Below are 15837 nucleotides of genomic sequence, written 5' to 3'. Positions count from 1 at the left end.
CTTACTCTGCCTGTTGAAATTCTACTAATTTGTAAGCTTGGACTCAGATGGCATCTTCTGTATGAGGTTTCCCTGACTACTAAGTTAGAATATATCTTCATCTTAAATATCTGTAAGAATCTGCTTATTTCATTCACAGCACATTTAATAAGGTTTATGTCATATTTAGTATTAGACTGTAAGGCCTTTGAGGGTAGAGGTCACAACTTAGTTTCTGCCCCTCTACAGAGAGATAAAAAACGCTTGAGTGAATTGTTTATTTGACAATCATACACCAATCTGTACAGTGAATAAAAAGATCATTAGTATCATTGAAAGATAAGCATATATCAGTGGCATTACATTTTACTTTAACTGTTAGTAGGAAAGTGTTACATTTCCTTAGACATATTGCCATAAGTGGAGAACCATTCTTTATTTTTTTGGTCAAAGAAAGAAAATATGAAGCATTCATAATAAATGCCTTATGTATAATAATCATATATTTTTATTATGTTTGTAGGAATCTTATATGTGGAAGATTAATCTGTACCTACCCACTTGAAACTCCTTTCCTTCGAGACAATGCTTCTGTGATTTATGCTTTTGTGCGAAGTACTGTATGTATAACAATGCACTATGAAACAGCGGGTACAAAAGATCCACTCGTGGTCAATAATGGCTCTATTTGTGATAAAGAGAGGGTAAATAGCTTAAAATCAATTAAAAAATCTATTCTATTAATTTCCCTTGTGGCTCAGTTGGTGAAGAATCTGCCTGCAATGCGGGAGACCTGGGTTAGATCCCTGGATTGGGAAGATCCCCTCGAGGAGGACATGGCAACCCACTTCAGTATTCTTGCCTGGAGAATTCCATGGACAGAGGAGCCTGGAGGGCTACAGTCCATGGGGCCGCAAAGAGTTGGACATGACTGAGCGACTAAGCACACACGTGACCAAATAACCTCAAATATTTGGATAAGGAGAAAATGAGTAAGCTTCAGTTGGTCTCTGAGGGAAATGGCAGTGTTTGTTCCTTTTTAGAATTTCAGTGTTGTAAGCAAGGAAGCTCTAAGAGTTTGGGGACAGTAATATGGAGGAGAGAGGTCTTGGGAATACTTGTAGTTAAATATTCCATAACTTGGGAATTCACTTTTATTCTTGGAGAAGAAAGAAGAAATCCCATTTACTTATATATGTCTCTTTGTGACCCAGTAGATAAGAGTATAACTTAGATGGTGCCACAGGAATAAATCTTTACCTCTTGGGTTTTGACATTTTGCAGGTTACCCAACCAGTTTGAGATATCACAGCTGTGTGTAAAATGGGGATAATAATGATACTTACTCTATGGAGTTATTGCAAAGGTTAAATGAAATGATACTATAAAGTATGTAGTACAATGCTCCACACATAGTAAGAACTAAATATAGGTTGGCTATTATTCTTGGTTGTTGTTATAATTGGTTATCTATGAGAGCAAACAGCCAAATATGGAGAAAGCATGGAATAAATTTACTTCAGAATCTCATTTAGTTCCTAGCCAGAAATTTGCTCATGAGGAACTATCATGTAGTGTACAGTGTAGCCTTTAAAGACAGAAGCACAGAGATCTGAATTTTGACTCTTCCTCCTTACCCAACAGATGATTTTGAATAAAATATTAAATATGTAAAATGAATGTATGTATTTTGGTGATTTTTGGTGATCTGATAGTTTAAATGACGTTTACCACAGATAAAGTATATAGTCTTCATATTGATTTCCTCTTCATGCCTGGAAGTCATGAATATCTCCTTGAAGGACAGATATGCCAGGAAGCTCAGTAGATGTATTTATGCCATGGAGTCAAAGCAATTAAAAAATGAGACCTAGTCAATGGATGCTTTGAAATTATGTGAAATATAGTAAGAACATAATCTTTTCTATAACATGGGCAGTTCTTCTCAGTGATGCCTTATGAAAACAAATTTTACCAGGTAGCTTTTAATGATACTATAAATCATATATGGTGAAACACTCTTGGGAACTTTGTTTCTGTCAGTAATGTCATTAAGTAGCAGGACTTCATCTCAATTTCAACTGAGGCAGACAAAAAAATATAGTACATTCTAAAAAGAGTTGTTAGATGCACTGTGGGGGCCAAGAACTAATGAGAAGACTGAGCACATTAAAAGCTTACAAGGTTTAGTTGTCAGGATTTAGAGAGTATTTGTGAGGTCATTTCTTTGAAGAGTGTTGTACTTTCATGTTTAAAAGGAAATCATTTTCACATCATTTCATTTTAACCTTGAAATAAATCTTGAATGCTTTAGAAAAAGTATTATTGTACTCATTTAAGAAAACTGCAAATTAGGAAGTTGATATTGCTAGAAATAAAGAAGTTAGGAATATATCCTTAATCCTCTGATTATTATACTTTATAGTTAAAAGAATTAATATCTGGATATTAAAATATTCTGCAAGAGAAGGTTATATATCTGTAGTAAATTTAGATGAAAACTTCAAATATCTTTTTTAGGGGACTCTAATAATGCCAAAGAATGCTCAAACTACGGCACAATTGCACTCATCTCACACGCTAGTAAAGTAATGCTCAAAATTCTCCAAGCCAGACTTCAGCAATACGTGAACCATGAACTTCCAGATGTTCAAGCTGGTTTTAGAAAAGGCAGAGGAACCAGAGATCAAATTGTCAACATCCACTGGATCATCAAAAAAACAAGAGAGTTCCAGAAAAACATCTATTTCTGCTTTATTGACTATGCCAAAGCCTTTGACTATGTGGATCACAATAAACTGTGGAAAATTCTGAAAGAGATGGGAATACCAGACCACTTGACCTGCCTCTTGAGAAACCTATATGCAGATCAGGAAGCAACAGTTAGAACTGGACATGGAACAACAGACTGGTTCCAAATAGGAAAAGGAGTACGTCAAGGCTGTATATTGTCACCCTGCTTATTTAACTTACATGCAGAGTACATCATGAGAAACGCTGGGCTGGAAGAAGCACAAGCTGGAATCAAGATTACCAGGAGAAATATCAATAACCTCAGATATGCAGATGACACCACCCTTATGGCAGAAAGTGAAGAGGAACTAAAAAGCCCCTTGATGAAAGTGAAAGAGGAGAGTGAAAAAGTTGGCTTAAAACTCAACATTCAGAAAACGAAGATCATGGCATCTGGTCCCATCACTTCATGGGAAATAGATGGGGAAACAGTGGAAACAGTGTCAGACTTTATTTTTTTGGGCTCCAGAATCACAGTAGATGGTGATTGCAGCCATGAAATTAAAAGATAGGAGAAATATCAATAACCTTAGATAGGCAGATGACACCACCCTTATGGCAGAAAGTGAAGAGGAACTAAAAAGCCTCTTGATGAAAGTGAAAGAGGAGAGTGAAAAAGTTGGCTTAAAGCTCAACATTCAGAAAACGAAGATCATGGCATCTGGTCCCATCACTTCATGGGAAATAGATGGGGAAACAGTGGAAACAGTGTCAGACTTTATTTTGGGGGGCTCCAAAATCACTGCAGATGGTGACTTCAGCCATGAAATTAAAAGACGCTTACTCCTTGGAAGAAAAGTTATGACCAACCTAGATAGTATATTCAAAAGCAGAGACATTACTTTGCCAACAAAGGTCCGTCTAGTCAAGGCTATGGTTTTTCCAGTGGTCATGTATGGATGTGAGAGTTGGACTGTGAAGAAAGCTGAGTGCCAAAGAATTGATTCTTTTGAACTGTGGTGTTGAAGACTCTTGAGAGTCCCTTGGACTGCAAGGAGATCCAACCAGTCCATTCTGAAGATCAGCCCTGGGTGTTCTTTGGAAGGACTGATGCTAAAGCTGAAACTCCAGTACTTTGGCCACCTCATGCAAAGAGTTGACTCATTGGAAAAGACTTTGATGCTGGGAGGGATTGGGGGCAGGAGGAGAAGGGGACAACAGAGGATGAGATGGCTGGATGGCATCACCAACTTGATGCACATGAGTTTGGGTTAACTCCAGGAGTTGTTGATGGACAGGGAGGCCTGGCGTGCTGCGATTCATGGGGTCGCAAAGAGTTGAACACTACTGAGCGACTGAACTGAACTGAACTGAATAATAGCTCATATTTAACGAAAACTCCCATTTATTGATTTCTTTCTATGTAAACTTTTTATATAGGGAAGGAATACACAATATTATTTAAACTGTGCTCTAAAGGATGGTTTTGTTAGACTTCAGCCTATTGTAATAAAAAGTGGTTTTTCTTTTGGTTCTGATTTTCTATTTCAGTCTTGTTTCATTTGTTACTTCCATATTCCTGCCCTGAATCATTTTTTGGACTGTCTTTTTAACAATTAATAATTTTAGATTCACAGCAAAATTGAGAGGAAATTATATAAAGCTTTCCCTTATATACTCTGGCCCCACATAAGCGTATGTTACCATGTTATTAACTTCTTCCATTCAGTATGGTATATTTGTTACAACTGATCAGCCTACATTGACACATGTTTATTACACAAAAGAAATAGTTTATATAAGCTTTCAGTCTTGGTGTTGTACATACTATTAGTTTATGGCCTATCTTCTTTTTCCTCTTTCTAAAGAACTTCATTAAAAAACTTCTCTCAATTTCTGTATGTCTGAGAAAGGCTTTATTTCTCCATAACTTTTGAAGGAAAATTTCACAGTATATAGAATTCTAGATTGGGGATTTTTTTTCCGTCAGTATTTTACTCCACTCTCTTCTGACTGCCTGGCTTCTGAGGAGAAGTGAGATATAATTCTTATCATTGTTTCTCTATAGGTAAGTTTTTTTTTTTTTTAATCTTGCTTTTTAAAAGATTTATTCTTTGATTTTCTGTTTGGACATGATATGCCTAGGTGTAGTGGTTTTTTTTTGTTTGTTTGTTTTTATCCTGCTTATTGTTTTCTGAATTTCCTAGAACTGTGGTTTTGTATCTGATATTAATTTGGGGAAAATTCGCAGTCATTATTGTTTCAAATGGGCTCTCCAGGGGGCATTAGTAAGAACCCACTTGCCAATGCAGGAGATATAAGAGACTCGGGTTTGATCCCTGGGTTGGGAAGATCCGCTGCGGGAGGGCATAGCAAACCACTCCAGTATTCTTGCCTGGAGAATCCCCAAGGACAGAGGAGTTGGCAGGCTACAGTCCATGGGATCGCAAAGAGTAGGATACGACTGAAACGACTGAGCATGTACATTGTTTCAAATATTTCTTCTGTTCCTTTTTCTTTTTCTTCTGGCATTTCCATTACATATACATTATGCTTTTTTGTAGTTGTCCCTTGAATATTCTTTTTTTTTTTGTCTTTGTTCTTTTTGCTTTTTTGTTTTAAAGGATTCCTTTGATATATCCTCTAGTTCAGAGATTCCTTCCTCAGATATGTGAAGTATACTAATAAGCCCATTAAAGGCATTCTTCATTTTTGTTAGTGCTTTTTTTCATTCCAGCATTTATTTCTTTCCCCTTGGGATTACTGTCTCTCTGCTTCCATTGCCTATCTGTTCCTGCGTGCTATCTGCTTTGTCTGTTAGAGCCCTTAAGATGTTAATCATGAGTGAGTGAGTCTTCGCTAAGTTGTGTCCGACTCTTTGCAACCCCATGGACTGTACCCACCAGGCTCCTCTGTCCATGGGATTCTTTAGGCAAGAATACTGGAGTGGGTTGCCATTTTCTTCTCATAATTGTTTTAAACTCCAAGGCTGATAATTTCAGTATCCTGACAATGTCTGGTTCTGATAATTCTGTGTTTTGGCTTTTAATATAACCTTATCTGTTTTCTTAAGAGCTGAGCATAATGTGCCAGGCAAAAGAACTGCTGTAAATGGCAACCCACTAAATGGACCTGCTGTAAATGGACCTTTAGTAATGTGGTGGTGAGGTGTTGTGGCAGGGAAATATTCTTCAGTCCTATGATTAGATCTGTCTTTCAGTGAACCTGTGCCTTTGGATTGTGAACTTCACAAGTGTTTTTCAGGTTTTTTTTTTTTTTTTCCTTCCCTTATATGGCACAGTATGGCTGGAGCAGACTGGAGTTGGGTATTTCTCTTTTCACATATGGAAGGTTAAGAGCAGACTGATATTGGATATTTCCCTTCTCCCAGATCAATTAGGCTCTGATAGAACACATGCAGATTAGGCTATAATTATTAATAACTCGTTTCTCCTGAGGGCCAGCTTTGTTAAGAACAGACTGCTCTGGCTACTTCAAAATGGTTTCTTTTCCCCTCCTTCTGCAAGATTACAAGAAAAAAATTTCTCTAATATTTACTGTGAGAACCTGGTTGAGCTCCTGGATATACATCACATGAAACAATGGAGGTTCCTCATGACTGGGTGCCTCTGGGGTTTTTAAGTCTTGGGGTTGTCCTTATCGCTGCTGCTGCTGCTGCTAAGTGGCTTCAGTCGTGTCCAACTCTGTGTGACCCATAGATGGCAGCCCACCAGGCTCCGCCATCCCTAGGATTCTCCAGGCAAGAACACTGGAGTGGGTTGCCATTTCCTTGTCCACAATTCATCACTTTCCTTCCCTGGCACTGGTATCTGAGCTTTCTGCTTGTTAATCTTTGCTCTGGTAAGCTGTGATTCCCTGTATTTGCTTGTCTATCTCTCCAATTTGAGAGCAGTGATTTGCCACCAAATCACTTATATGAATCCTAAAAGAGTTTTTGCTTTTTCAGTTTGTTCAACTTTTTCATTGTTTTTAGCATGGAGTGGCAACTTCCAAGCTTCTTATTACATGGGGAAGTAATAACATAAACCTGAATCATTTCTTAAAAATTTATATTAAAAAATACTTTATTTTTTAGAAAAATTTTAAGTTTACATCAAAAGTTGCCAAAAATGCAGGGAATTTCCATGTACCATTTACCCATACATAAATGCAGACTCCACTATCCACAATGCTACACCAAAAGTCCATAATTTACATTAAATTTATCTGAAAAATCCCCAGATATTTATAGCTTAAACTATACATTTCTAAATAACACTTATGCCAAAGGAGAAATCTCAAAAGAAATGGAAAAAACACTTTAAATTAAATGAAAGTGAGAATGTAACATAAAAATCTGTGGGATACAGCAGAAATGGTACTTAATGGAAATTTACTGCACTGAATACCTGTTGTCCTGTGTTATAAAATTACTGATGGTAATGTTAAGATAACTGGACTCCTCTAACTTGGAAAAAAATTTGTTTGTTTGTCTTTAGATTTGTGTAAATCGTCAATGTTTAGAAGTAAGGCCGTTTATAGACAAATTAAATCAGTGTTCAGCAAAGTGCAATGGAAATGGAGTAAGTAAGCACATGATTCATATTTCCCCAAATTATATCTCTCTTAGATACTTTTCAGCATCAGTCATTAATTTATTTAACATTTATTGGGTTTCTACCATGTGCTAGGACCTGTTGTATCTAGCTATATGGGACTGAATCCGATTACTAAATTTGTTGCCATTTGCATTAGGGAACATTTTACAGCATTAAATTGCTGATGCCTTTAGCAAATTTATTATTATAGTTGCGTACTTTTCAGAGGTGTTAAATATTCCAACAAATGCATTAACCTATTCATTGCAGGAAGGTAATTATGGTAAAATTTGTGTGTCTGTGAATACATAGTGTGAGGGAAAACTATTTGTTTTATCCCTCTTTTTATAATAGACTTTTCTCCCCATTGAGGTCAATTTATTTCCCATACCAAGAAAGTAAGAGTGCAGTGGATAGAAGGTTAGATTGTCAATCTCAAGTGATAGTGGAACACAGCTATTTTATTTTATTTCTTCTTTAAAAATTTTTATTGGCATATAGTTGATTCACAGTGTTGTGTTAGCTTCAGGTGTACAACAAAATGAATCAGTTATACGTATACATAGCCATTCCTTTTAAGATTTTCCCCATATAGGTTATTACTGAATATTGAGTAGTGTTACCTGTGTATACAGTAAATCCTTATTAGTTTTCTGTTTTATATATGGTATTGTTTGCCTGTTAATCCCAAGATCCTAATTTATCCTTCCCTCACCAACTTTCACCTTTGGTAACTATAAGGTTGTTTTTATATCTGTAACTCTATTTCAGGTTTGTAGCTAAGTTCATTTGTAGCCTTTTTTTTTAGATTCCACATGTAAGTGATATCATATAACATTTGTCATTCTGTCTGACTTACTTAATTCAGTATGACAATCTGTAGGTCCATCCATGTTGCTTCAAATGGAATTATTTTGTTCTTTTTCCATTGTACACATGTAGCGCACCTTCTTTATCCATCCCTTTGCCAATGGACATTTAGCTTGCTTCCATGTCTTGGCTATTGTAAACAGTGCTGCTATGAACATGGAGGTTTATGTGTACTTTTGGACCAATGCCTTTTTTCGCAGATCTAGAACAAAAAAAGATCTTAAAATTTGTATGGAACACAGGAAACGCAAAAGACCCCAGATAGCCAAAGCAATCTTGAAAAATTGAAATCTTGAAAGAAAAATAAAACTGGAAGAATCAGGCTCCTTGACTTCAGACTATACTACGAAGCTACAGTAATCAAAACAGTATGGTACTGGCACAGAAATAAAAATATAGATCAATGGAATGGGATAGCAAACCCAGAAATAAACCCACAACCTATGATCAATTAATCTATAACAAAGGAGGCAAGAACACATGGAAAAAAGACAATCTCTTCAATAAATGATGCTTACTGAAAAACTGGACAGCTACATGTAAAAGAATAAGATTAGAATAGTCTCTAATATCACACAGAAAAATAAACTCAAAATGGATTAAAGACCTAAATACAACACCAGATACTATAAAACTCTTAGAGAAAAACATAGTCAGAATACTCTATGATATGAAAATAGCAGTGATATCTTTTTGGACCTACTTCCTAGAGCAATGGAAATGAAAACAAAATAAACAAATGGGACTTAATTATACTTAAATGCTTTTGCATAGCAAAGGAAACCATAAACAACTGGAAAAGACAACCTACTTAATGCATATTTGCAAATGACGTAACTGATAAAGGATTACTCTCCAAAATATACAAATAGCTCATACAGCTCAATATAAAAAAGAAAAAGACAAAATGAAGAAGTGGGCAGACCTAGTTAGACATTTCTCCAAAGAAGACATACAGATGGCCAACAAGCACATGAAAAAAAGGCTCAGTGTTACTAATTGTTAGAGAAATGAAAATCAAAACTAAAATGAGATCACCTCACACTGGTCAGAACTGCTATGGGGAAGCCTCCTACACGAATGCACACTGGTACTGCCACAGGGAGAATAGTATCAAGGTTCCCTGAAAAACTAGAAACAGAACTACCATATGGCCCAGAAATCCCACTCCCAGGCATATATCTGGAGAAAACCAAAATTCAGCAGCATCCTTCATTTCAGTGTTCATTACAGCACTATTGACAGCAGAACATGGGAACAAAGTAAATGTCCATCCAGAGAGGACTGGATGAAGGAGACGCAGCACATGTATACAATGGAGTTTGGCCCAGCCGTAAAAGGAAGCAAAACTGTGTCATTTGCAGAGATGTGGAGGGACTTAGAGACTGTCATACAGACTGAAGTAAGTCAGAGAAAGATGTCTCTTATATGTGGAATCCAGAAAAATGATACAGATGAACTTATTTGCAGAGCATAAAGACACAGATAGAGATCAAACATATGGATACCCAGGGAGGAAGGGGGGGTGGGGTGAATTGGGAGATTGGGGTTGATGTATACACACCATTTGGTAATATGTATGAAATAGATAAACAATGAGAATGTACTGTATAGCCCAGGGAACTCTACTCAATGCTCTGTGATGACTTAAATGGGAAGGAAATCCAAAACAGAGGGGTATGTATGAGTATAGCTAATTCACTTTGCTGTACAGTAGAAACTAACACAAGCTTGTAAAGCAACTATACTCTAATAAAAATTAATAAAAAATGAAATAAACTTTCATATAGATAATATAGTTGTTTTTCTGCTGATAGCTTCTTGTCATTTGCCTATATGAGTTCCATCAATTTCCTCTTCCATTTTTGTGTTTTTGTTTTCTCAAATTATTTTATGTTGTGAATTTATTACCAAATTGAAATAGCTCTAGTTATTTTTTCTACTTCTTTCCCTTTGATCTTTATGCTACAACAACATTTTACAAAATCTATTCTGATGCAAAGTTGCAGTTTTTTTTTTTTTTTTTTTTTTTTTTAGTTTGGTCTGTCTATATATCTCCTTGCTTAGTTGCTCAGTAATGTCCGACTCTGCAACCCTTTACATTGTGGCCCATCAGGCTTTTCTGTCCGTGGGATTTTTCAGGCAAGAATAATAAAGTGGGTTACCATTTCCTCCTCCAGATACATCACCTTACTGAAAGTTTAATGTGCATTTAAGGTAGAAGAGCTCCTTTCAAGATTTCTGTAAGGCAGGTCTAGGGGTGATGAACTCTCAGCTTTTGTCTTTGGAAAGTCTTTATTTCTCTTTCATATCTGAATGATATTTTTTGCCACATAGAATATTCTTGGGTGACAGTTTCTGTCTCTGAGTATTTTGGGAATGTCACCTCTCTGCCCCCTGCCATCTCTGTAGAATTTTTCTGCTGATAGACTAATGGGGGTTCCTTTGTAGGTTACCATCCCTTTTTTTAAGGCTACCTTTAAAATTCTTTTATCAGTGACCTGTGATAATTTTAGTGTACGTTGAAGGTCTTTTTGCATTAAGATTATTAGGAGATTTTTATTTTCATGTCCTAGTATATCCAGTTCCTTCCCCATGTTTGTGAAGTTCTCAACTATTATTTATTTAAAAATGCTCTCTGTTCTTTTCTCCCTTTCTTCTCTGGGCTACCCTTTACCCAGATTGCCTTGCCTAAAAGAGTTGGATAGCTCTCACAGAATTTTGTCATTTTAATATCTTATTTCTATTTCCTATTCTACTTGTATCATTTCTAGATTTCTATCTTCATGCCCATGTTAGCTGTCTCTTCCATATGGTCTCCTCTATTTTTAGAGATTTCTAATGCATTCTTCATCTCATTTATTGAGTTTTTCAGCTCCAGAATTTTTATTTGGTTCTTTGTTTAGAATCTGAGTCTTATGGGTAGAGTATTCCTTTTGTTCATTAATTTTATTCCTGAGCTCATTGAACTGCCTTTCTGAGTTTTCATGTAACTTCTTAAGTTTGTTCATGATAGCTGTTTTGAATTCTTTATCAGTTAGGCTGCAGTATTTTTTTTTACTTAAAGTTCAGTTTCTGGATAATTCATTTTCTTTTTGTGAGATTGTGTTAATTGGTTCTTCATGGCTCTTGATGAGTCTTTCCTCTTCTGGTGCATTTTAAGTAAGGAATACCTTTCTGCTTGATTCTAATGATTAGATGAGTTAGAAATTAGAGAGCTTTCTTTTATTTTCCAGTAGGTGGTGGAATAACATAAGTATTGGAGTTTTCTTACAGGCGCTGTTTCTGGTTATTTTGTACTTTCAAGCCTGCGCATTCCACCCTCCAGCACTCTGTCAGAGTTGTTGCCTGTGCCCTCATCATCCTTTTTCTTGTGCCTTAGGGTTTCTGTCAGCATCACTGCCTAGAGCACTGGGAAGGTGGCCTCTTCCCTCCTGTCCAGGATCACCTGATTCTCAGGCTCCACCACCACTGTGGGAGGGGAAGAGTGATACAGGCGCCAGGATCATGCCGCCACTTGTAACAGGTCTGATGTTTTAGAGTTTGTGGGCTCCATTGCTGTGGGTTAGGGGACAGGGGGCTGGAGTCATGGCTCAGCAGCAGGAGGAACAGTGTCCCACGTCCCACTGCTGCTACTCCTCAGTTACCTGTGGCTGCAGGTGTGGCTGTAGCCAGGAGGCCAGGGTCATCCGTGCCACCTGCTCTGCTACTCCTGGGTTCTCTGTGGTTGCAGACTTAGCTGTCATGGCTGGAGGTCCAAGTTTGTAGGTACAGCCTCTGCTTTCTCTCCTTTCTGCCTTCTCTGTCTATTCCAGTTTACCCACTCTTAGCTTTAAAGATATGTAGAATTCTCTAGTGTGCTGGTGTGTCGCGCAGAGACAACTGTGTTGCAATGTGGATGTTTTACAGGTTGTAGATTGAAGGGGAACAACAAAGTTGCTTTTCACTTCACCTTATTGCTGGCATTATCCCTTGCTTTAACCTTGGGGGTCTCATAGATGCAAGCCCTGTTGGCTTTCAAAGCTGGATTCTGTGGGGCTCATTTCTCAGGTGCATGTCTGAAAAGTTGGGGTGCCAGAGGTGAGGTTGAAATCCTTTGCTGCTCTGCCAGAAGCTAGGGGTTTTGAATTCCCTCCTGGTCGTGGGTCTCTGGGTGTGGGGTTTATGGCAAGATGGTATCTCAGTGTCTCCTAGTTGCTTCCATGTGGGTTTTTCCTCATTCGCTTGGTATGTTGGAGTCAATTAGCTTGTGTTGGACTTTTTTTCTTTTAGAGGAAACTAGTAGTTGTAGATCAGTGAGTCCATGGGACAAGGTGAGTTCAAAGTCCTCCTATGTCACCATCTTCAGCCGTACTTTTCCAGCTTCTTTTAATTGGCATATTAGAATGCTCACATCCAAAGTGATGATTGATATAGTTGGAATAATAGCTATCATATTTGTTACTGTTCTTTATTTATTGCCTTGTTCTTACTTTTGGCTTCCACTCTTCTCTTTGTCATTCCAGTTGAGCCTTTTGTAATATATGATGCCATTTTCTTTCTTAACACATCATTTATATTTTTTGGTTTACTTCTTTAATGGGTTGCCCTAGTGTTTGCAGTATACGTTTTACAATTCACCTAAGTCCACTTTCAAGTAACACCATACTGCTTGTAGTATAAGTAATCTTACAATAAGAAAATAACCCATGTCCTCCCTCCTATCTTTTGTAGCATGCTGTCACTCATTTCACTTACACAGAAACATACATAATTGATTACCAAGCTGCTATTATTTTTTTTGAACAATCTGATTTCTATTAGATCAGTTAAGAAGAACAACAGAAAATTTTTTTGTTGTTTACTTATTCCATCTCTAATACTCTTTTGTGTAAATCTGATTTTTCTGACCTTTATAACTTTTCTTATCTTTGATCTTCTTTTATCATTTCTACCACAATAGGTTTACTGGTGACAAATTTCTTAATTTTAGTTTGTCTGAGAAAGTCTATTTTTCATTTTTGAAAGGTTAATTTTGCAGGATACAAAATTCTAGCTTGATGATTCTTTTCTTTTAAACACTATAAATATTTCACTCCATGCTCTTCTTGCTTGCATAATTTCTGAATAGTAGTCCAATGTAATTTTTGTCATTGTCTTTCTCTAGATAAGGGTTTTTTGGTGTCCTTTGGCATCTTTCAAGGTTTTCCTTTATCTTTGATTTTCTACACTTTGAATATGATACCTACATGTAAACTTTTGGCATTCATCCTGCTTGTTGGATTCTGAGTTTCTTGGGTCTTTAGTTTGGTATCTAACCTTAATTTTGTAAAATTTTCAATCATTATCACTTCCAGTGTCTTTCATATCTTTCTTTTTTTTGCCTTCTAGTATCCCCTGGAGAAGGGAAAGGCTACCCACTCCAATCTTCTGGCCTGGAGAATTCCATGGATTGTATAGTCCATGAGATCACAAAGAGTCAGACATGACTGAGTGGCTTTCACTTTCACTGCCATTTCAAAAGAGTTATCCCTTTTGTTGTTGTCTCATAGTCTTTGGAACTTCTGAGATTTTTTTCCAGTATTTTTTTCCTCTTTGTCTTTTAATTTTGGAAGTTCTATTGAGAAATCCTTAAACTCAGAGATTCTTAGCTCTGACAAGTCTCCTCCTCACCCCATCTTCATTTCTGTTATAGTTTTTAATCTCTAGCATTTCTTTTTGATTCTGTCTTAGAATTTCCATCTGTCTGCTTCTATTACCTATCTATACTTGTTTGCAGTCTATTTTATTTGTTAAAGTCCTTAAGATATTAATTATAGTTAATGTAAATTCCTAGTCTGATAATTCCAACATCCTTATTATAGGATGCTCTGATGCTTGCTCTGTTCAAACTGTGTGTTTTGCTGTTTTTTAAACCCTGTAATTTTTTTCCTGATAGCTGTACATGACGACTGGGTAAAAGGAACTGCCATAGTGAAAGCCTTTAATAATATGTGGTAAGCTCTATGGAAGAAGAGTGGAAGTATTCTATAGTCCTGTCATTAGATCTGTCTTTTAGACCTAATATACTTTTGGTCTGTGAACTTTACGAGTGTTTCTCAGTTTTTCCCCGCTTCTTAGATGGAATATGATTGGTAAGTAGGCTAGAGTTACAATTTTCCCTTCACCTATGTTAGATAGGCATGGAAAAAAAAGAAAACTCAATAAATTTAGGCTCTGATATAGTAATTTCTCTTAAGGTTAAACTTTGTCAAAAAGAACAGAGTATTCTGGTATGTTTCAAAACTTCTTCCTTTCCCCTCCCCCTGCTGAAAATGCAAGGGAATTTTTCTCTGATATTTACTGTAAGAATCTGGTCCAGCTCCTAGAGGTAAAATTCACAAAAGCGTAGGGCCCATTGGACACTCTTAGATTTTTTTTTTTTTTTTGCTTTACAATACTGTATTGGTTTTGCCATACATTGACATGAATCAGCCGCGGGTGTACATGAGTTCCCAATCCTGAACCCCCCTCCCACCTCCCACCCCATATCATCTCTTTGGATCATCCCCGTGCACCAGCCCCAAGCATCCTGTATCCTGTATTGAACATAGACTGGCGATTTGTTTCTTACATGATAGTATACATGTTTCAATGCCATTCTCCCAAATCATCCCACCTTCTCCCTCTCCCACAGAGTCCAAAAGTCTGTTCTAAACATCTGTGTCTCTTTTGCTGTCTCGCATACATGGTTATCTTCTATTCCTGCTTTCTGGAGAGTTTTAATCATAAATGGATGTTGAATTTTGTCAAAGGCCTTCTCTGCATCTATTGAGATAATCATATGGCTTTTATTTTTCAATTTGTTAATGTGGTGAATTACATTGATTGATTTGCAGATATTGAAGAATCCTTGCATCCCTGGGATAAAGCCCGCTTGGTCATGGTGTATGATCTTTTTAATGTGTTGTTGGATTCTGATTGCTAGAATTTTGTTAAGGATTTTTGCATCCATGTTCATCAGTGATATTGGCCTGTAGTTTTCTTCTTTTGTGGCATCTTTGTCAGGTTTTGGTATTAGCTGGTGGTGGCCTCATAGAATGAGTTTGGAAGTTTACCTTCCTCTGCAATTTTCTGGAAGAGTTTGAGTAGGATAGGTGTTAGCTCTTCTCTAAATGTTTGGTAGAATTCAGCTGTGAAGCCGTCTGGACCTGGGCTTTTGTTTGCTGGAAGATTTCTGATTACAGTTTCAGTTTCCGTGCTTGTGATGGGTTTGTTAAGATTTTCTATTTCTTCCTGGTTCAGTTTTGGAAAGTTGTACTTTTCTAAGAATTTGTCCATTTCTTCCACGTTGTCCATTTTATTGGCATATAATTGCTGATAGTAGTCTCTTATGATCCTTTGTATTTCTGTGTTGTCTGTTGTGATCTCTCCATTTTCATTTCTAATTTTATTGATTTGATTTTTCTACCTTTGTTTCTTGATGAGTCCGGCTAATGGTTTGTCGATTTTATTTATCTTTTCAAAGACCCAGCTTTTTGCTTTGTTGATTTTTGCTATGGTCTCTTTTGTTTCTTTTGCATTTATTTCTGCCCTAATTTTTAAGATTTCTTTCCCTCTACTAACTCTGGGGTTCTCCATTTCTTCCTTTTCTAGTTGCTTTAGGTGTAGAGTTAGGTTACTTGACTTTTTTATTGTT

At 36.8% G+C, this 15837-nt stretch overlaps 1 protein-coding gene across 1 annotated transcript in view; it reads left to right on the top strand.

The window, feature by feature from the left end:
* Positions 1-15837, top strand: part of LOC102191489 (disintegrin and metalloproteinase domain-containing protein 32) — a 214423-nt gene that overhangs the window by 153807 nt on the left and 44779 nt on the right. The window contains exons 16-17 of the mRNA XM_005698845.2: positions 503-683; positions 7212-7295. Of these exons, the coding sequence (XP_005698902.2) occupies positions 503-683; positions 7212-7295 (265 nt within the window). The remainder of the gene's footprint in view (positions 1-502; positions 684-7211; positions 7296-15837) is intronic.

This window comes from Capra hircus, chromosome 27, assembly GCF_001704415.2.
Source record: "Capra hircus breed San Clemente chromosome 27, ASM170441v1, whole genome shotgun sequence".
Classification (NCBI taxonomy): Eukaryota; Metazoa; Chordata; class Mammalia; order Artiodactyla; family Bovidae; genus Capra; species Capra hircus.
This window is presented reverse-complemented; position numbering and strand designations above follow the sequence as displayed.